The 21,045-nt window shown below is 41.4% G+C and overlaps 2 protein-coding genes across 6 annotated transcripts in view; both read left to right on the forward strand.

Annotated features, from left to right (window-relative positions):
- The window catches only part of arhgap46a (Rho GTPase activating protein 46a), a 32,548-nt gene extending 27,670 nt beyond the window's left edge, over positions 1-4,878 (forward strand). For all 3 annotated transcript variants that reach the window (XM_053315761.1, XM_053315763.1, XM_053315762.1), the window contains exons 6-10: positions 1,928-2,001; positions 2,294-2,493; positions 3,189-3,280; positions 3,387-3,556; positions 3,910-4,878. In XM_053315761.1, coding sequence (XP_053171736.1) covers positions 1,928-2,001; positions 2,294-2,493; positions 3,189-3,280; positions 3,387-3,556; positions 3,910-4,104 — 731 coding nt within the window. In that variant the 3' untranslated portion in view covers positions 4,105-4,878. The remainder of the gene's footprint in view (positions 1-1,927; positions 2,002-2,293; positions 2,494-3,188; positions 3,281-3,386; positions 3,557-3,909) is intronic.
- Positions 4,879-7,992: 3,114 nt separating this feature from the next.
- phf20a (PHD finger protein 20, a) lies at positions 7,993-20,888 on the forward strand. 3 transcript variants are annotated; one of them, XM_053316211.1, is made up of 17 exons: positions 7,993-8,077; positions 10,068-10,174; positions 11,101-11,275; positions 11,512-11,596; positions 12,101-12,177; positions 12,286-12,859; positions 12,995-13,045; positions 13,151-13,420; positions 14,768-14,956; positions 15,095-15,190; positions 15,820-15,975; positions 16,458-16,639; positions 16,735-16,834; positions 17,721-17,916; positions 18,081-18,522; positions 18,981-19,161; positions 19,508-20,888. In XM_053316211.1, the coding sequence occupies exons 2-17, from the start codon at positions 10,092-10,094 to the stop codon at positions 19,648-19,650; spliced, it is 3,000 nt and encodes a 999-aa protein (XP_053172186.1). In that variant the 5' UTR covers positions 7,993-8,077; positions 10,068-10,091; the 3' UTR covers positions 19,651-20,888. The 3 variants fall into 3 exon arrangements, with proteins under 3 accessions (XP_053172186.1, XP_053172185.1, XP_053172187.1); XM_053316210.1 differs by lacking the exon at positions 7,993-8,077 and adding an exon at positions 9,141-9,180; XM_053316212.1 differs by lacking the exons at positions 7,993-8,077; positions 15,820-15,975 and adding an exon at positions 9,142-9,180.
- Positions 20,889-21,045: the final 157 nt, after the last annotated feature.

Genomic DNA, 21,045 nt, shown 5'->3' on the forward strand with positions numbered 1-21,045 from the left:
CCACTGTAGAGTGGGATGGAAAATCCTGCGCTGTGCAGTTTGTCAGATGAGTCCATGCTCATGTACTTGCAGACACAATGAATGGGTTTCACAGAAAGTTGGGCTGAAAAAAAAAATGTAGGATGAGAATTTCAGAAGGTTGTGTACGCGGACAATGGACCCCGCTGTGAATCATATTAGTGGTCTCTCTCGCTCTCTCTCTCCCTCTGCCACTTGCATGTCAGAGAGTCTTTAAAGGGGATACCTACTCATCAGCACGTGCCCTCATTAAAGCAGCCCACACTGCCAGCTCTCATGGTGATGTCACCAGAGAGGAAGCCAATCGTCTCACCACAGTAGTGGCCTCACACATCGTACTGACTCAGTCAGTGCTTTATACTGAAAAACTTCAAGTGACTAAGAGGTCATAGAGAAAGCCCAACATTTCTGACTAACTCTAAAGGTCTTCAGTGAGGGGAATCTTGATGACGGCCAACAGCCATCATCACCAACAGCATAATGAGAGCTGCTGTTTGATTGATGAATGGAGGAGCTGGAACACATACACCGTCTGACCAGAGCAATGAGCAGCTGTGAGCAGCAGGAGTGGGAGTCTCACGAGGGAACTTGGAGGCCTCTCACTTGGAGAAACCAATGCGCCGATGGCTCAGAGGTGCATTGTTTTCAGCCAGCACTCAGATGAGCGTCTTGTAAACAGTAACCAAGGCGAGACTGAAGTTGTCTCCTCAACGTTCTTTTAGGGCTCTGTGTTTTTTGCCTGTGTTCAGACAGGTGTCATGCCCTTCTCAGTCTGGCGCGGTACACTCAAGCTCCTAATGAGCTCGCATTTCTCCCGAGCTTTGGTTGCCTTGTTGTTGTTGCTTTCACAGCATCAAACCCCATGTAAATATAGACCACCGGTAGTTTCCAAACACTCTCTCACTGTAACACAGGGCTCTGCACTCTTGCTTTCCTCCCAGAGAGTGAACGGTCTCTATGTTGGGAGCCTTTGGGGCGGGGGGTGTCTTCTCCGAGATCAAGGGCAAATTATTGGTATGATCTCTCTAATTAGACATAATTATAGTCGAATTTAGTCAGATTAGCAGCAGTTGTAAGCTTGCATGGGAGTCACCTGTTTGTCATAAATCTTGGAGCTTTGACTTGAGGGAATATGATGGAAAGTGTTTGGAAAAAACCCCATCAGTAAGTCTATCTGGCCCCGGTTCAGGTACCTGATGCAGTGGAGACTCTTGGAAACAGGAATAGACCCCAGGAGAGCTCAGTGTTTAGTGTAAACCGTTACCACAGAGATGAATGATGGGTTTTTATTTTATGAGTACACACAGTGACCTAGGCTCAGTCAAGGCTTTCTGTTTGCTTTTTGATTAAGAAAAAGTGTACATAATCTCAATTAAAATGTTCAGAGTCAGAACAGGTTCTTCAGTAGCTTCTCTAGTATAACCTGCCTCACAAAACCAGAGAGTCTGGGCTCTCCTGTAGCTATGTAGAGCAGGTAATAGACAGGAAGCCTCTGTGTTTTTCTCACTCTCTCCAGAGGCGTTTGTCTGCGTATGCTGATGAATCACCTGAATGTTGGATGTGTAGGCCGGATCCTGTCTCTAAAGCTTTTGTTCAGCAGTGGTAAATCTTCCCTCAGCTTGACAGTTTAGCCCAGCCTGCTCTAATCCCCATATGCTAGAATCACACTGTCAACATGTCTCTCCAATTACCTCTGCCTGCCTCTCACACACTGGTTGACATCTGTGGGAAAAAAAATACCGCTTGTCCTGTTTGTGGCAAAGAGTGTTAATAATTTATTATTTTGTGTGTTCAGTAATGCCTAACGCTTAAGGGGTTTCACTCAGGGGGTCTTTGAGGATATGCTAAGAATGTACATATTGTTTCATGTGGAATTGGGTTTCACTCAACCTCTTCTCTTAACCTGCAGGTCTGCCCATCAGCACATATGCCAAGTTCTGTCATCGGAAACTGCAAAAGGTGGCGATCACTGGAGGAAAAAAGGTACGCTGGGAGAGGAGTGAAGCTTCAGATGTTGCATTCAAGTGCAGTCAAAATATTTATCTCCACGTGATAAAAATAGCAGATTGAAAGTTGTGATTCGTATCTTAGTCACACTGGATACCGTCATAGTTAGACATAATTACAGACACACTGCCACGGTCACAGGTAGAGACATAAACACAGGCGCAGTCATAGAAGCGCACCTGCAGACACAGACATGATTAGTATCCTAGTCCCTGACATGCGCAGGTAGTAAATCTTGTGTTCTTTTTCCCCCTTTGTCCCCTCCCAGGGGCTACGCAAGCCCACCTTGGAAGAGATCGACCACAGTAGGCGGGCTATCGTCACCCCCTCCCTGTTCGGCAGCTCCCTGGAGGAGGTGATGGAGAGGCAAAGCGAGCTCTTCCCAGACAGGAAACTGCCTTGGGTGCAGGTTCAGCTTTCCCAGTATGTCCTGGCTCTCGGCGGGGCTCAGACAGAGGGCATCTTCAGGTAAGACAAACCCGACTCATCCAATCACGTGCCTCCACTCAAGTGGTGTCAGAGAGGCGCAGTCTAGGAAATTAGAGAAGAGATGTAGTGTATGTGTGTGTGTACTGTATTATATTGCATGTATAGTGTATATAAACAAATGTGTGTGTGTGGTCTCCTGTGTCCCCTCATATCAAAGTAGGCTCCCCCTGTGTTCAGTACACAGAACAGACAGCAGAACAAACACAACCCTGCTTTGTTGCTGAGACCTGCACTGTTTAATTCGATACTTCATAATCTGTGTTTACATTACTGCTTAAACTTACAAGCACGTGGGGGCTTCACTACTGTGTGTTTGTGTAACATTTTCCCCAGCAAATGTAATTCTGTTACATCTCCATTTGTTTAGAAGACTGTTCCTTTTGGTCAAACATACTGTATACGGATCTCCCTGTGAAACACTTCTGCCCATATGGGGACTCTCCTGAACAGCCTGTTGTTTGGTTATATTATGTTTATTGTGTTTTTATTTTGTTCCAACGAAGTACTGCAAACAAAGAACAGAGTACTTTGAGCCACCAGGCCTCATTTGAAGCCAATTGGGTGAACATAAGTAATGGAATTGCTGCAAGGCATGGAGGATGTGTTGTGATAGAGGTAGGGGTCCCCCTTGTGGCTACAGAATGTAACTGACATATCTTTGTCTTTGTCCTCAGGGTGCCTGGAGACATTGATGAAGTGAATGCATTGAAGCTCCAAGTAGATCAGTGGAGGATCCCGGAAAATCTGTCAGATCCCAACGTTCCTGGTGAGGAGGGATGCATTTTCATGTGATTTATTTGTTGCTTTGTGTCATTTGCATGTACACACAGAGTTTAAATAGGCATATTAAGAGTGTGTTTTGTCTCATTCAGCTTCCCTGATGAAGCTGTGGTATCGGGAGCTGGAGGAACCTCTCATCCCCATGAACTTCTATAAGCAGTGCGTCAGTAACTGCGATGACCCAGTGGCGGCCATCGCTGTGGTTCAGTCTCTGCCTGAGCTCAACAGGCTGGTGCTCTGCTACTTCATCCACTTCCTGCAGGTAACCTCATTCACACACAAGCATAATCAACCCAAGTTCCCATTCTAGAAACACCATGGTGACTATAAACACATATTTTTGCCTGCTGTCTTTTTCTCATTCTTCCTAATTGTTTCTATTTTTCTTTAGTGTGTTTTAATGAAAACCATAATGACAAAAGCTACTCAGAAAACATACCTCAACACCCAAGTCTCAACTTGAAATACTGCACCTATATAACATTTTATCTGATTTAAAAACTGAAAATTAACTGATTTGACCTGATAACTAAATGGATTGCAGTCTGCAGCTCAATCTGTATACTCTGCCCTGCTCATTGCTTTATCTTATTGGTGCCTTCTGACTATCTCTAGGTATTCGCCCAGCCTTCTAATGTGGCCATCACCAAGATGGATGTGAACAACCTGGCCATGGTTATGGCCCCCAACTGCCTGCGATGCCAATCAGACGACCCGCGGATCATCTTTGAAAACACACGCAAAGAGATGTCCTTCCTGAGAATGCTCATTGTTCACCTCGATACCAGTTTCATTGAAGGAGTGGTTTAGACTCTGCAAACCACAGAACCCACCTCGGGTGCTGGATCAGCCCTCCAGCATCTACAGTTACACATTTACAATCATGCATTAACACTGTCTCTGTTCAGACCACACTGGAAACTCACAGGGTGAGATATGACACCTCTTGCAACAGCTGGAGTAAGAAAACAGCTTGGACTTTGACTTGTGTGCTCTCCTGCTTTCTTACTGAGAGACAATACACATAAGCTGAAGTTTCACTGTGTTTTTTTGATACTAGAATCCACAGTGACGGCATGTGAGAGCCAAGAAGCAACTCACGGATACTCAGATTGTATCCTTGGAGCTAGCTTTAACATGACTGTAATTTTCTAACCACTGCATGTGAAAAAAGATTTCCTCTTTCATTTCCTACTAAATGGGTAGTACTACAATTTAATTGTACAACAACTGAGCTGGGTAAAGTGAGAGTGTTACGTGATTTACTTCAAAAGTAATCATTTGCTAATAAACTAAAGACAGAAGCGTTGATGCTCTGCCTCTGTTTTGACTCTCCAGTTTCATTCAAGTGTGTTTGTGTGCGTGTGACTGTCAGAGTGTGAACAAGACACGGTCTTCTTTTATCATGTACAGAAAACTGAAAATATGAAAAGTAAAAGAAATCTTTTAATGGTGTCTTATTAATAAGCTTGTGCTGTTTTGAGTAGTTGTACTGATGACTGGCCTCCTCGTATTTCATTTTTACGAGACATAAGAAGCCACACCGCCGCAACTATTTTGACTATTTTGAGTACAGAGCCTACATTTCAAAGCTGGAAGGACATGCAGAGAGCGATTTTTCTAAGAAAACTAACTTGGAAGTGCTTTGATTTTTTTTACGACTCTGAACACTCAAACTGAAGCCAGACAAGAGTGCTGTAATTTGTGATGTGAGATGTTGGTAATTCAAATGATAGTTCTCTTTCTCTATTATCTATAAGAAATCTTTCAATTGGAGTTGTGTTCTCTTTTGTTTGTGGTCTATGTTTTTTGGCTCAGGTCTTATGATAAAACGGGTGTTGGATGTGATAACTGTACATGGCCTCTCTCACGGACTGAAAAATTTCATCGATCCATCACAAACCCCCTCATACTGAGAATGGAGTATTGTTCAACTGTCAAGCACTATGAGAATGTAGAGTAAGCTTTTTGTGTCCCCCTCAGGCTTTGCCAATGTAAATAAATTCTCTGTGTAAATAGTATTAACTCTCCTCAAGTGTATTCTAATGATCCAGGCTAAGGGTGAAATTAAATGTTGCTGTAAAGAGCAATAAAAAAAAGTGTTTTTGTAATTACTGTTTATTTCTCTGCTGTAACCGCTTGCCTTTTGAACATAGGACTGATTCAAACCACTTTCCATGTGTGTATATGTGTGTTTGCATTACTTTCTTGTTGAAATATAGAATCACTGTCCATAAATAAAGGTTTGTTCAGTTGTACATGAGTCACTTCCTGTTTGCTTTGTGGTCATTTTCGGGGGATGGTTGGAAAGTAACTGAGAGGAAACAGAAGATGATGGGGGGATGAGAATCACCAGGACACACCAAGGCTGACTTGTATCTCTCACTACATTATATAATCATCACTGACATATAGACAAGTCAAAGAGGAAATGACAGCATAATCCGCGACCATTGTTCAATTATGCCTTTGATAGACAAAAATCATAATCAAGTGTCAAATTTTGATAAAAGAAATGTAACTCCGTAACTATACAATATTTCATGTGCAGCTTGTGATGAATTTATATATATATAGTATATCTAGGAATAAGAAATCAATCTTTGAAACTTCACACATTGACTGAATAATACAATGTTAGTGTAAAAATAGTAATTAATGAAACAGATGTCGGTACCTGTGTGTTTTCTTAACTGGTGGGATACTCTCCAATTTGATAACTGATTCATCATTTCAATATTTTTTAAAACAGACAAAGGCTATTTCAAGACATTAAAGACATCAAACTTGAGATTTTTTTTTATTATTTGTCATTAATTGTCTAAGTTAATTGTGAAAATAATCTACACATTATCATTGCTGTAGTTTTGATACAGCAAAAGAAAACTTTGAAAGGCTTTGAAAATATTTGTAGTATTTGTCAGAAATATACTTATGCTACACAATCAGACACAGAAATGTTTTGGGAGAAGAAAATATGGTTCCATCTGTCTTATCTAAAGAGTGTATCTCATGTCAGCTTCAGACACACAACATTCAGAGGGTTTTTAATAGTGCCTAGAATGATGAACGTCTTCTGTAAATGCTTCTGCTCAGGTCAAAGGTTTAACAAACAGACGTCAGCTCCTCCCCCTCCTGTCACACTGCATCAACCTTGCTCCAATCTGTACATATTCAGTTGTGTCCTTTCATGCACTTCAGTGCACAAAGCTGCCACCTGCTTCATCTGTCCCTCTGTAGCAATCGTGTACCTGTCCACCACTAGAGAAAAGCTGTGCTGGTACTGTGACCATGACAGCAGGGTAAGATGACCTCTGGCCTGTGGGACTGGAACAAGTTTCAGAAAAAACACACAGGATGAAATACATTTAAAGACAGCCTTTTTTCAAAAAGTACACTAAGTGACAAAGAGCAACATAACTGTTTTACTTTAAAGTCATCCAAACTGCAAAAAACATTTATTCAGAGAGTAACCATGAGTTCTAAAATTGATTCCTAAAGACAAAGACTCTGTTATTTTGTATATATTTACAATGTGTCTGCATGTAACAGTAAATGTATTAGTCATGTTGCTCTTTATCATGTTAATATGCTACAATGGTTTCATTAAAACATTCAGTTAGTTTATAGTTTCATTTTGAGTCATGCCTTCATCCATCTAGCTATAGTTTATGGTCTATATCTATAAATTAAATAAGAGGTGAAATATCCATAAGTGTTGTACTTCAATATACTCTTTGAGGCAGATTACTTGTGTATTATCATTTTGCACCGCTACATTTATTTCAGAAATGTATGTGATCCATAGCACTAATTGTGGGCAGTGGTTAGACTCAGCTCCCATTAAAATCCAGCATACAATTTTGTTAATTCATTAAAATGAAGCTTTTTTGTAGTGGAGTTTTTTTCCATTGTGGTTGGATAGATAGACTAGATAGAAATTAACTTTTTTGTCCGACAGCCAAATGGCTAGTCAATGTTCAAATTTTACCAGCTGTTCAATAGATTACCATTGTTTTATGGTTTGTGAGTGAAGTAAATCTGCCAGTCACAATTATGAACCCTGGGAGTTAAAATTACGGGATATAGGCCTATAGCCTACCTATATGGCAACAAATCAGTAAACAGTACAGCTTATCTTAAACTTTATTTATATAGGACTTTTGATCCACATTTGATGCAAAGTGCTTACACAGAGGAAAAACAAGCACAATAAAGAGAAATCAGAATGATGACACAAAATTACTACTACCATTATTATATAGATTCATTAATTAAATACATTTATTACAGTCTACAATTGTGGACAAATCCACATATTCATCCGTAATCCATGAATAAATGTGTGTGTGTTAGTGTGTGAGAGCGAGAAAGAGAGAGAGAGAGAGAGAGAGAGAGAGAGAGAGAATTACAGTATGTTGGCCTATATATGATTAATGCAAGTCTCCATTGTAAAGCCCTCTTCGAATAGTGAAAACAGGTTAGTTTAGATTTAAAGTTGCTCTGTTTCACAGACTTGAGCTGTTTTAATACACTGATGAAATTACATAACGCTGACATTTATCAACAACTTGTTTTGGCATCGAGATACATGACGGATTGGGGACCGTTGTATGCGCATGCGCAGCGTAGCGCCGCTCTACCCGCGCTGGTGGTGAATGCAACGGCAAGAAATACAACTGCGTGATCTGTGGGAGACAGGCGGAGGCAGCGGTACCTGCACTTTGAAGGAATAATATTGCATATTTTACACCCAACTGGACATACAGTGACTGGAGAACAGGTAGGCAGCCCATACAATACACTTCTTTGCGTTTAAGAGTTCATAATTCCTCACGGCATCGCGAAATAGGCCCGTTTTTGTAGATGCATCAAACAGCGTAGATGTGGTTGTGATGCCGCATGTCGGCTTTTTCAGTTCAAAACATATGTGACGAAGTAGGTGATACAGTGTTATGTTAGCGCACGAAGTTGTCTTTTCATGTCATTACAGGCGTGTTTCCTTAGTAGTCGTGTCATTTTTCCAATTAAAGGTTTTATACGACTCCGTGGTTTTCACAGTTGGAGAAGTTTAATGCAGAAAAAGTATGAAGAAGTAGGCCTTAGCGCGAGGCCCCGAAGAGGTCAGTGAGTGACATCTTGCTAACCAATCAGGTGCGCGTATGTCACCCACACTAGATTCCTTCGACCAATCATATTTGCGTTAAGAGGTTACGTAGATGATGGAGCTACGCCTACTGGTTATAAAACACCGGACAATAAAGTGTTGGCGTTGTGATTAAAAATAAGAAATCTGTAAGGTAGTGAAACATCATCTTGACGCAGTATTGTGTGCAATAAAATATTCACGACTAATCAGGCGCACTGGATGTGTCGTTGGAAAAACTTACAAGGGTGTGGGTTGCAAGTTGTTTTTGCGTCTAATATATATGCATGTTTAAACTCATTAGTGAAATGTGATTATCCTCTTTTTTATTTAGCATATTTTACTTATTGTTGTTCATCTTGTTTCCTGAGTCATGGTTGTGGCACCAGCAGTTCTGCGTTTGCGCCCTGCTTGTGTCGCTGTCGTCTGTCTGCCTTTCTGTGCACTTGTGCGGGCCATTAACAAAAAACCATCCGATGAAAATTGAAATCCTGTATTTTTACCGAGTAGGATGTTTTTCGACCTTTTTGATATCGTGGTGGTTGTCTGCCTGAAACAGACGCATCATTTCAGGGGTCGCTCCCATTGTCTCCTATTGTGTCTAAACGTGAAAGCGGCTGACCAGAAAACACGTGGGCCGACTAGTGTGGAGATATCCGGTTTGTAGCTTGCACTGAAAGCCAATAACTCCAGACTGTCTCCGCTATGGTGAACCGAATCAGCTACATGCCCGGATAAAAGTAAGACGATGCGTTTTATAATATAAATCTTTTAGCTTTTAAAAAAGCGCGGCTAATGGTTCAATCTGTGTATTATGTAATCCTGACAAAAGAGGCGCTATTATCGGGAGGGTATCGCTATTTTCCGTGAAAAGAGCTTAGGGGCTGAACATCAGCAGTGGACGGTGGGCCTGTATTTAACGAGACTGCACCAGAAAGAGACTCCGTTTAAGAACATAGATAGAAATCGATGGATATAAATGGTGTATAATTTCCCGCCTACTGCACTGATGGGTGCTTATGCTATTGTAGTCAATTGTGTACCATCTCCTATTGTGCCTTCTTCATATAAGGAATGAAATAGTGCTTAAATTAGATATTGATCATTTCGATAAAGACCTTCCATAGAAATCTGTGTGAAGACGTTTTAGACACACCTATTGTCTGCAACTAGTGATCACTGAACATCTAATATTAGTTATACATTTCACCACCATTGAGGGGCATGGCTCACCTTTAATCTGACAGTTTTCCCTTTGCCATACACTGTGTTGCACAATGTTACAACATGTGTAATCTGTAGCTTGGATATGTTGACACTGGTATTATTTTTTTCCCAGCCTTGGCTGCATTATTGTTCAGCTGGCATACAGTGGGAGTGGCTTACTTGCCTTTAACACCAAAATTGCTACTCAGGTGCAAAGCTGTGATTGCCACAGTCTTCTGGTAAGATAATTATTAGAAACCTGAGACAGAGCTGACTACAAGACTGTCTGTAAAGTCCTCAGTAGTCACGTTTATTTTGTGTTCTTGTCTACACACAATTTGTGTTTCTCAGTAGTGTAACCAAAGACATACTGTTGTAGGTGTTTATTGGTTAACGTTTGTGTGTTTGTGTGTGTGTACAGGAAGGGAGCCTTGATGTGGGCAGTATGAGTAAGACACCCCCTAACAGAAGAGGGATAACATTTGAGGTGGGAGCTCAGCTTGAGGCCAGAGACAGCCTCAAAAACTGGTGAGTCATGGCCTCATTCATTCCTCTCCATCCGCGTAACTGTGTACTTCCTTCACTCTCTCACTGAAATGCACATCCTCTCCTTCCTGGGCCTGTGCTTGCCATTTTGTATGTTTATCAAACATTAGAAGATTTAGAAAAGAGTGCATGATGCCTCTCACACTTTGCATTGTGTCACTGCCCCTCTGCCAGTAAACAACAGCTGTTGGTGGGTGTGCACTCACGAAAGCAGCCATAGTCTGCAATTGATAATGACGGATAGTTAAATATTAAACTGTGACCCTTACTGTATTATTATAAATCAGTGTTGTAATGTGTGTGGGAACTGTTGACAGTGTGTCTTTTAATGGTTACCGTTTTTTACTGAAGGCGACTTGCACAGCAGCTATTTTTCATATTGGAGCTATATACTGACAGGCGGCTCACCCCAGTGATCTTGTCCTCCCAGTGTAGCTACCAGCGTTACAGACCCTCTTAGCTCTGAGCAAAATTCAGTTGATCCCTCAGTGTAACTGTGGCTAGCTAGCCAGCTACTGGATAGTTAATTCCTACAGTTTTGGTGGATGCTAGCCTTCTCCCAACAAAATCAGGAAGCTTTTAATCCTACTCCAGGAAAGATAGCAAGCAGGCTCACCTTCAAAATTGTCAGTAACTCTGTGTTACTGGAAGTAGCAACTATGAAGTAATTACCAAATCTGTCAGTGAATAAAGAAATAATGTTAATGTAAAACACTGCCCACAGTACACCATCCTCTCTGTTTAGCAATGTCAAATCAATCATTCATTGTTGTTTCTTCATGTTTGTAATTTTTATAAGTTTGATTAATTTCTAGTGTTCTACCGTTCATATGATAACTTGAGATAAAGGATAAACAACTCAACCTTTAACATGAATTATGCATTTTTGAATTTCTGTTTGCCTGTAGGTATGCTGCCAACATAGAGAAGATTGACTATGAGGATGAAAAAGTACTGATCCATTACAGACAGTGGAGCCACCGTTACGACGAGTGGTTTGAGTGGACAAGTCCTTACCTGAGGCCTGTGGAGAGGATCCAGCTGAGGCGGCAAGGCCTGCAGCAGGACGACACTCCTGTACCTGTAAGCTAAGGATGTGACTTAGGCATGCTTTCATTTTGTATGTTTCTCTCTAGCTTTTGATCACAGTGTGTTTTTGCACTGAGGGTTTCTTTATCTGTGTTTATGAACAGCTGAAACATGATACTGATCTTTTATTTGCATATTGTATGCTGAATGGATATGCGCTGCTTGGTAGTAAACTTAGAACACTCCCTATGAGATTTTCCTAGGTCGAATGTCTTTGTCCTTCCTTTCAGGGGTTTCAAGTGAATGATAGGGTTCTGGCCAGCTGGTCTGACTGCCGTTTCTATCCCGCTAAGGTCATTTCAGTCAATAAAGATGGTGAGTATCATTAACTTCAAGTAATAAATATTAGTATTGAAGTTTGAATAGAGCAACCTTAACACTTTTAAATAACTGTTTTAATACTATTTTGAGTTATTGATTATTAAAGATGTGACAGAATCACAGCATTTCACGTTATTGTTTTTTTGGGATTATTAAAATGTCGTTTTAGTATAAGATTGCAAAAGCAATGTGGAGCATAGTCTCAACAAAAGTTAATAGTAAATAAATTAACTGTCATTTGCTTTGTGGTTTTAGATAGCATTCAATAGTAGTAAAACAAGATCTCTCCTGCACTGGCACAAGGAAGTGAAACTGTGAAGATAGATCTAGCTCATGCACAAATAGAAAACTTTAAATAGGGAATCTCCCACTAACAACAAAAAGAAGAATTTAAGAGTGTCTACTTAAAAACTAACCTCTGATCAGCTACATAGCCAGCAGCTAGTGCCTGTGTAAAACATTGTTTCCAACAGTTTGTTCTCCTGTTACTGCCCTCAGCATCCTACACTGTGAAATTCTATGATGGTGTCATCCAGACAGTGAAGGAGATACACGTGAAGCCTTTTATTAATGAGGTACGTGTCATTAGTGATCATAAATCTTGCTGTCTATGTATGTTTTGTCCACTGTCAAGCTTATGCACCATTTTCTACCCTTGTTTCCCTAACCTTGCTGAAAAATAGAAAGGAGGAAAGTCTCGGTCTTCTGAAAGGAACATGGTTAGGAGACTCCCAAACCGCAGGGACAGGAGGCCCCAGGAGAATGGTGGTCCCAAGAACAAACGGGCCAGACGCAGCACCTCCGACCAGGAGGAGGAGAGCAACAGTGAGGATGAGGAGCGTGAAGAGCGCATGGTGAACGAGAAGAACAAGAAAACGAATGGTGAGGCGGAGGTTACACCAGCCATTAAACAGGAAGAGGAAACATCAGAACAAGTAGACCAGAACAAGCCCCAGGACACAGACAAGGGGACAGGACTCCTAAATGGAGTGAAGGAGGAAGACAATGATGATCAAAAGGATGAGAAATGTCATGTTAACGGAGAGGTGAAAAAGGAGGAGGCGGAAACAGAACAGTGTGGAACAAAGCCATATACAGAGTCACCCAAGCCATACACAGACATGTCCAGTCAGACAGAGCAGGTGTCTGTCACTATGACAACCACAGAATCCAATGGAGATGTTGAGCAGAAGCCAAACATCCAATCGGAGAGCTCTGAGCCTGCAGCAGATGTTCCTCCTCCTCAGCCTGTGAAACGTAAGTGTTAATGAGGAAAAGTCACAGCATTGGATCTGCTAGATTATGAGTATGAAAGAGTAAATAACACCTATCATCTGGCTATATTTTTAAGTCTTGGGTGAATAAATGCATGCCTCTTTTATCTTTTGATAGCGGTGAGGAAGCAGGGTTTCCACAACCCTAACAGATTCAGCAGAGAACCATGTGAGTACATCCCAACACCTGATATGTTATACAAAAACAGTCATCTCTTGCAATTCTTTGAAGTGTGTCTTTTACACACCTGACTTGTTGTGTTCCTTGTTTCAGTGTATAGAGTCATCAAAAACCAACCTCCTCCTGTCCTGTCCATCAACCTCGACCATAACCCGTTTAAGTGCAGCGCTCCTGGCTGCACGAAGTCATTCCGTAAGGCCAAGCTGCTGCACTACCATATGAAATATTACCACGGCGAGGAGCAGCCTCCAGAGGGGGAGCGTAGCCCCACCAGGAGCGTCCAGACCAGGGCCTCTGAGAAACAGGCTACCACCACCAGTTTAGACACCCCAAAGAGAAGGCGCACTATCTCTGCCTCAATGCGTGAGTTCCTTTCCAGTAGGCCTGCACGATATCAGCAAAATGTGCGATGTGCGATCACACTGTTCAATATTGCGATGACGATATGACTTGCGATAAATAAGAAAATATTTAAAGTTTGCATACAGTTCCTGTCTCTTTCAGATTTTCAGCTTTAAAAGATTCCCTGCTTTTAGGTACTCTAAAACACTGAATAGCTGATTGTAATTACCGCAAATTCCGGACTACAGAGTGCACCTGATTAAAAGCCGCATGCTCTAATTTTAGAAAGAAAATCAATTTTGTACTTGTACAAGCCGCGCCGGATTTTAAGCCTCAGGTGTCCCACGTTGTAATATGAGATATTAGCTATGGTTGGTCTGGCGATGCCTGACAGCCATCACGCATTTATTGTGTATTATTTTATCATTATTAAGGCAAAAGAACTCAATTTATGTCCATGGACATTGTAATGAATAGGATATATGCTTAATATTAGTTTGCATACAGCGTGCTGCATGGACTTCAATACATCTGCTGCACCGCTGCTACCACAATTATCAAATGGTAAGTTTGTCTGTGACTGTGACCCTCATAAAAGTAATATTTTACAAATCTGCATTATATAAACTAACGAAATTCGTTAAAGTAAGTCATTTGGCGACTTCTAAGTCATTAAACTAAGTCTTACTTTTACTGGAGTAATCTACCTCGTTGGCACCTGTCATTGTACGTCTTGCTTTGAATTAAAACTTACCTACTGAGCGAACTCTCCCGTTCTCTCCTATGAACGAGTCGGACGACAACGTGTATCAACCATGAAGCAAAGTGAAAAAATAATAAAGTACGTAACAGCCGCATCATATGATTTTCTTCGAGTATTTTCCATGTTGATGAGAGTGAGTACAAATGACTGATTTACAATAATAAAGCGTGCTTGATTTATCACACAATTTCATTGGACCTCTGTGAACTACTCATCAATTTTATTGGTCTACTGTTACAAGGCAAAATGTTTTGGACGCCACGAAAAAAAAAAAAAGTGTGCGTGGCCAATTTATCGCATTACAGACCAGCTTTTGCGATGGGTTCATCGCGAACGTTCACATCGCAATGACGATGAAAATTCGATTAATCGTGCAGGCCTACTTTCCGGTTTCACTTCCATCCCAGTTACAGCGACAAAGGAGTAGTTTGGTAATAATCTGGGTCAGCTGCTATTTCTTCAATGCTCAAACCAACTGGCAGGTCATGCAGCAATAAAATTACATGCTGTAATTACTAATCATATGCTTTGAAAACAAGGCTGTGTTGTCTATATATTGTCTATATTTCCTTTGTTGCTTATGTTTGCCTTTCAATTTCATTCAGATTCTGTTGGAGCTGGTGTGGCTCCCCGTGGTGAGGTGAAAACTGCATGCAGACGCACATCAGCCCCGCCTGCAGTCAACACCCAGGGCCATCCGCAGAGAGCGCTGCTTCGGGAGAAGAGCAAGGAGAACCAACTGGACAGGAATGGATGCCAGCAGCAGGACTCAGAGAAGAGTGGTTTTGACATTGGTCAGTAAGATTGTGTGTGTTAGAGTCCTTCCTCTTGCAATAATTATAGCAGTTTATTGTGTTTGCTCCTAGGATAGTAACCTGTAGTGGAAGCTGCACTCACACAGGGCTTAACTCTTGCCACTTACCACTCCACAGGGTCAGTAAAAGACAGGCTGAAAGAGAAACCGAAACAGAAGGACTTCCTCCGCATTAAACTAAAGAAGAGAAAGAAGAAAAAGAAGGCCAAGTCGGGTAAGAAGGTGTCCCTGGCGTCCGACCTCGTCACATACCTTGCTGCTCTGCATGTGCACTTGCTGTGACATTGTGGGAACGGTTAAGGCTGCAAAGCATGAAGCACTCCATTCACTCCTGTCGGTGTGGTGGCTGAGGCTCTGTGTGTGGGAGAAGCATTACATCTGTCACCGGCCTCTGTCCCTCCATTACGCCAATCAAATAACTCCAACTCGTTTCTTTTACATCTATTAGTCATAGCTTGGTTTAAATCTCTTATAACAACTGGTGATGAAAATCCAGGTTTAATTGTGGCACTGATATTGACTAACCTAAACACAAATCCCCAACACTTTTCTCTCTTATTCTTAGTTGACATTCACACTAGTGTGTTTGGCATGTACACAGATGTATGTATAGAGCGCCTTCCACTGATTTCACACAATTAAAAGTCCTGAAACGTTGGCCATATATAACTCGTATAACATTGATTGTCCCTGACTGTTCTTGAGTCTATCATATTTTTCCATAATGTTTGTTTGTGCCGCAGTTTGTCAGCTCCTGATGGGCGTTTTGTTTGGCATTTTCAAAGTTGACATTTTGTTCTACATCTGCTCCCCCCTCCCCTTCCCCCTTCCCTGTATTAACAGACTACACAGGTAGTGAGGAGAATATTGACATCTCAGTATTGGGTCTTCCGTCCAAATTGAATTTTCCACTCAAAACCCCCCCCTCACACAATCACAAGCCTGAGGCCTACCCCAGCAGGCCCGGATACGGCTACTCAGAGCAGATACATGTGGATGGTGGGTATCTCTATGACTGTGCGTGTGCGTGTGCGTGTGCGTGTGTGTGTGTGTGTGTGTGTGTATTAGTTTTGTGTGTGTGTGTGTGTGTTTGTACATGGCTTCCTCTCCATTCTTCCCCTCCATTCTTCTCCTTCGGATTCAATCAAGCATGTTGTTTGATGACTTTGACCTGTATCACACCTGGTCTCTGTGTCCAAATTTTGTTGCTCAAAGCACATCATGACATGCAGAATAAAACGAGCTGCTATGAGGCCAGATTTTTTTTTTTTTTCACTTGATTGATTGAATCCTGTGCTCTTTGCTGCTACAGCTTGCTTCATCCTGTAAACCACAAATATTCATTAAAACTCAGATAGTGCAAAACATTCTGCAGACTTATACATTACAATTTGAGCTACATAACATTTAAATCATAAAATGAATCTAGTGGAAAAACTAAATCCTTGTTAAAAGCTCTTGTTTGTTCCTGTTCCTTGTAGATGAGGATAGCATCAGTGATTGGTCCACTGACAGCTGTGGGTGGAGCGACGATGACTACGGAGTGGATTTTGATGTCACAACACCACCCCTGAGCGTGGACTCTGGCGCAGTGGACACCAACGATCAAGAGATAGTGAGGTGTATCTGTGAAGTGGAGGAAGAGAATGACTTCATGATCCAGGTGAGCTGGTAGTTTTTCTGTCACCACTTGTACTTTCTCTATTTTTAAAGTATTGCAGGTATTGTATAAAATTGTTTTCTTTGTCCTTCCCTCAGTGTGAAGATTGTTTGTGCTGGCAGCATGGCACCTGTATGGGCCTGCTGGAAGACAATGTTCCAGACAGATACACCTGCTACATCTGTAGAGACCCACCAGGTGAGGAAGAATCATGAAACATGTTTTGATTCTCGTGGCTTTTTGCTAAAAATTGCACGTGATAATCATCAAGGCACTCAACCAGACTGATCTGGAATAGTATGCATGCTTCCTGTTTTATACAGCAAACTATTGTATAGTGTGCCATCTAGTGGACAGTGTGACAAATTACATTTATGTATTTCTTTTTTTAATAACTATCCAATGGTGCAAATGTAAATGTTTACATTATAATGTTAATGTTAAATGGCTGACTAAAGTTTATTTTATTGAAGTTCACCAACATTTTACAAATAATTGGCTAAATGCTTTACACTGTTTATTTATGTTCCCATGTAAAAAAAAAAAAAAAAAAAAAAGAGGTCACTGGTTACCAGAGTTTACAGTAAAGTGGGTCCCAGTTACGCAAACGCAGCCCAGAATATGCATCTAGTTAAAGAAAGTCAAAAGGAGTGGAGCCAGAAAAGCTACTGATCATGTTCAGATTAAGCAAAGTCTCTTAAAATCGTTCTTTAACAGTGAATCTATCTGCTGCAAATTGCCTTTTGCCTTATTGATTTTATTTAAGTAGAAACTAAAATGAATGAGCTGTAGTTCTTCCCCCCTGGCCGTAACACTGCTGGCTGTTGTTTTACAGATAAATCAGAATGTAGTCCTAAACGATACACTAAGATGCCTCGCAAGTGTGTCCATAAGCACAGTAAATGTGTTAATTAATAAAGAGCACTGTGACAGCTGGTTTTAGCTCAAGACAAATTACACTTTGTAGCTGCCAATATTAAAGAGAGAGCTGGAATACATGATTAGAATTAGGGAACCACACCCTGTAAAACTTTGAACTTATCATTGTAATAACATTTCACTGTAATTTCACAATTATTCTCAGGTCAGAGGCAGAGTCTGCGCTACTGGTATGACCGTGAATGGTTGAGCAATGGTCACATGTATGGCCTTTCCTTCCTGGAAGAGAACTATTCTCACCAAAATGCTAAGAAGATCACTACCACCCACCAGCTGCTGGGAGACGTGCATCATGTTGTCGAGATCCTCAACGGACTGCAGCTGAAGATGAGTGTCTTACAGTGAGTACAGGAGAACACAAGAAGAGACTTGAGGCTGTTGCTATTTTTAATCACTGAAGTCAAATTAAATGTGGATTAGAAATTATTTCCCAGGATGTTTCCAATTAAACCAACATAGCCATCTTTTGAATCTTTGTAAATTAATCTTTGCTTTGGCTCTTCAGGAACAACAGCCACCCTGACCTGCAGCTATGGCGTCAGCCCTGGAAGCAGGTAGAGAGGTCACTGACCAGCTCAGACTCGTGTCGCGGCAGTGACGCAGCTCCATCTCCTGTGACTCCTGACGAGGACATGAGAAGAGGCGAGATTCTAATGTCTAATGCTCTGGAGAAGCTTAGCCGGGCCGCTACAGCTGCCACCTCGTCTTCGTCCTGCTCCTCCTATCCCTTCCCATCCTTCCAGGACTCATACATTACCAGTGAACACTGCTACCAGAAACCGCGAGCATACTACCCAGCGGTGGAGCAGAGGCTGGTGGTGGAGACCCGACAGGGATCCGAGCTGGAGGACAGCATGAGAAGCACAGAGGAGCTACTGGAGCGGGAGCAGCGCTACGGGAGCCTGCTGGAGACAGACAAGCCTAAATCCACAGGCACTAGTAACAAGGTTAGAGTTCATTCCTTGTTGCTGGTGTTCAGTGTTAATGTTGCTGACCAAGTTGTCATTATGTTTTTCTTACAGTATAATCACATTTCAACATTAACATTAACAGTTATGATATGTTATAAATAGAGAAAATTATTTTTCATAAAGTTGAACTGTCAGTTTAAAATCAAGTCAAAGAGCACAAAAATACTATAGTACCTGTGATCTCACCAAAGTCTCTAAGGAAGAAGATAACTTTAATTGAGCTTTTAGTGACAGAGACCAAAGAGTTTTAAGTTGTTTCTTACTGTAATGTTCTGTGGGATTCATAATTGACTTTTCCACCCCTAAGTTTATATACACAGTCTTGTTTATTGAAGGCAAAACAATATTTTAAAAGAAAAGTTGTCACTGTGACATTGTCTTAGTTACTGTACCTAGTCTTCATTTAGTGACTGATTTTCCATTAACGTGTCTAGACTTCGATGGGTGGCTCCTGGTCCCAGGCTGAGATCAGGGACGAAGTTGGGAGAGATCCTGGAGAGGCCGCAGATAACAGCAGGCAGCATCAACAGTGGCAGATCAACTTGCTGGATCACATAGATGCTGTCCAGGATGATGTATCACACAGGATGGACTTCATTGAGAGGGAGTTGGATGGTAAGAACTTAGTTAGTTACTTTCTCTTCGGCAGGTTAGGACATTTTGAAGGCTCTGTCTTAAAATTATGGTTAGTAGGGTTGGATTATGAATATTAGCGATGACACATGCTTATATCAGTGCTCAATCCAAAAAGTTAGCTTAGATTTGCTTTTGATGATGCATGAAATGATGTAACAGCCCAGTCATCTTCAAGTGGTTGTGAGGAGTGTATCATACATGGATTGGTCTCAATCGTCATACCAGAGTAATCCAGGCTGACTGTTTGAACAGGATGAGTCTTTCTCTGCTGTCTGTAGGCATGTTGCTCACCTCTAACTCTTGTTCTTCTGCTTGTCCTCCTCAGTGCTGGAGAGCTGGCTTGACTACACAGGGGAACTGGAGCCTCCTGAACCTCTGGCCCGTCTGCCTCAGCTCAAACACCGCATGAAGCGGCTGCTAACCCAGCTGGGCAAGGTGCAGCAAATCGCCTTGTACAGCTCCACATGAGGGCGCCAGAGAACACAGCAGCACACAGCATGCAGAAACAGTGCAGCAGAGAAAGCTCGCTGCAAAGATAACAATATTAATGCAAGTGAAAGACTCTGATTGTTGAGCACGTTCTCTCTGACCTGACTTCTGCTGCTGTTTCTCCTTTTTTTTATAAAAGGTTCTGTGTGGAGGAATCTGTTGCTACAGCCTGGCAGTGTCATATATGAATACTTATATGAACATGTATGGAAAGTCAGCATCATAAATCAGGATTAAACACAAAAAGTAACCTCGTAAATGCAGGAGAAAATCCTTAGGACCAGATTATACTTTTATGGTTCCCATGCAACTCTAAACCTTATGAATGCCTTTCGTCTGCGCTCCGGTTTAAGGTTACCCTGTCTCTCTCTCTCAGTACACAGTGCTTTACATGCAGAAGCTTTATATTCAAATTGCAGTTGAGTTCCTTAATCTTCATGGCCTCTTTGCAATAGTTTTTTGAACATGTTTTCCATACGGTCACTGTTTTTTGCATTAAAAATGTTCCATGTAGTTGAATTCTGTTCACCTGTCGTGCCGCACATACTGCGTTTCAACCCTCGCTGTGGACAGACAATGACTTGAAGACACCCAGTATGTAACAGCACTGTTCAAGCAGTCTCTGCAATTAATTTGTTCTATTCTTTGACCTACTCAAGGGTTTATTTTATACTACACTGTGAAGTTATTTTTGTCTGGAATCAAAGGCATCTTATTTTCAGCTTCAGAGACAGTAAAAAGCATGATTTCTGTTTTGTCTTAAACTGTAAAGCTTCTTTCCTAACCGTTTTTTCATCAGTGTACCAACTTTATTGGTTAATCTTTCTGTGTTTGTCAGTTACAGTATCCCTTACTTCAATTGACTCTTTGCATTGTCGTCGCTATAGCACTTGACCTATGATTCACTGAAAACTGTATGTGGACTTGTCTCTCCTTAACCTTGCATCGTGTGCTTTGTCAGTGACAAATACTACTTAGAAGACCTGTAAATTTCTTTTGTGTTCTTGATTCTGTTTCACCTGTTTTATTTGCAGTATTTTTGGTTGTTTGTAAATATGTCATACAAAAATGTGCTCTTCTTTATTGAAAACATTCTCCAAATACAGATATCGTATGCTACTGTACTGTAAGTGTCTGGCTTAGAAGCAGGGAAAATGTCAAAAACAATGCAAACAGATTTGCTGGTACATAAATAAACTATCATTGTTATTAATCACTACGGGCAGCATTTTCTCATTGTGTCTTGCTGGGTATTTGAAGAAGAGTGGTCCTTCTCATCCTATTTATCCAGCTGGCAGTCAGACTACCCGTGAAGTCAAAGCTTGCATCATTCAGTTTGATGTAACATGTTTTCTTCTCAGCCGATTTGTGCTC

The sequence above is a fragment of the Scomber japonicus genome, chromosome 3 (genome assembly GCF_027409825.1).
Source record: "Scomber japonicus isolate fScoJap1 chromosome 3, fScoJap1.pri, whole genome shotgun sequence".
NCBI lineage: Eukaryota > Metazoa > Chordata > Actinopteri > Scombriformes > Scombridae > Scomber > Scomber japonicus.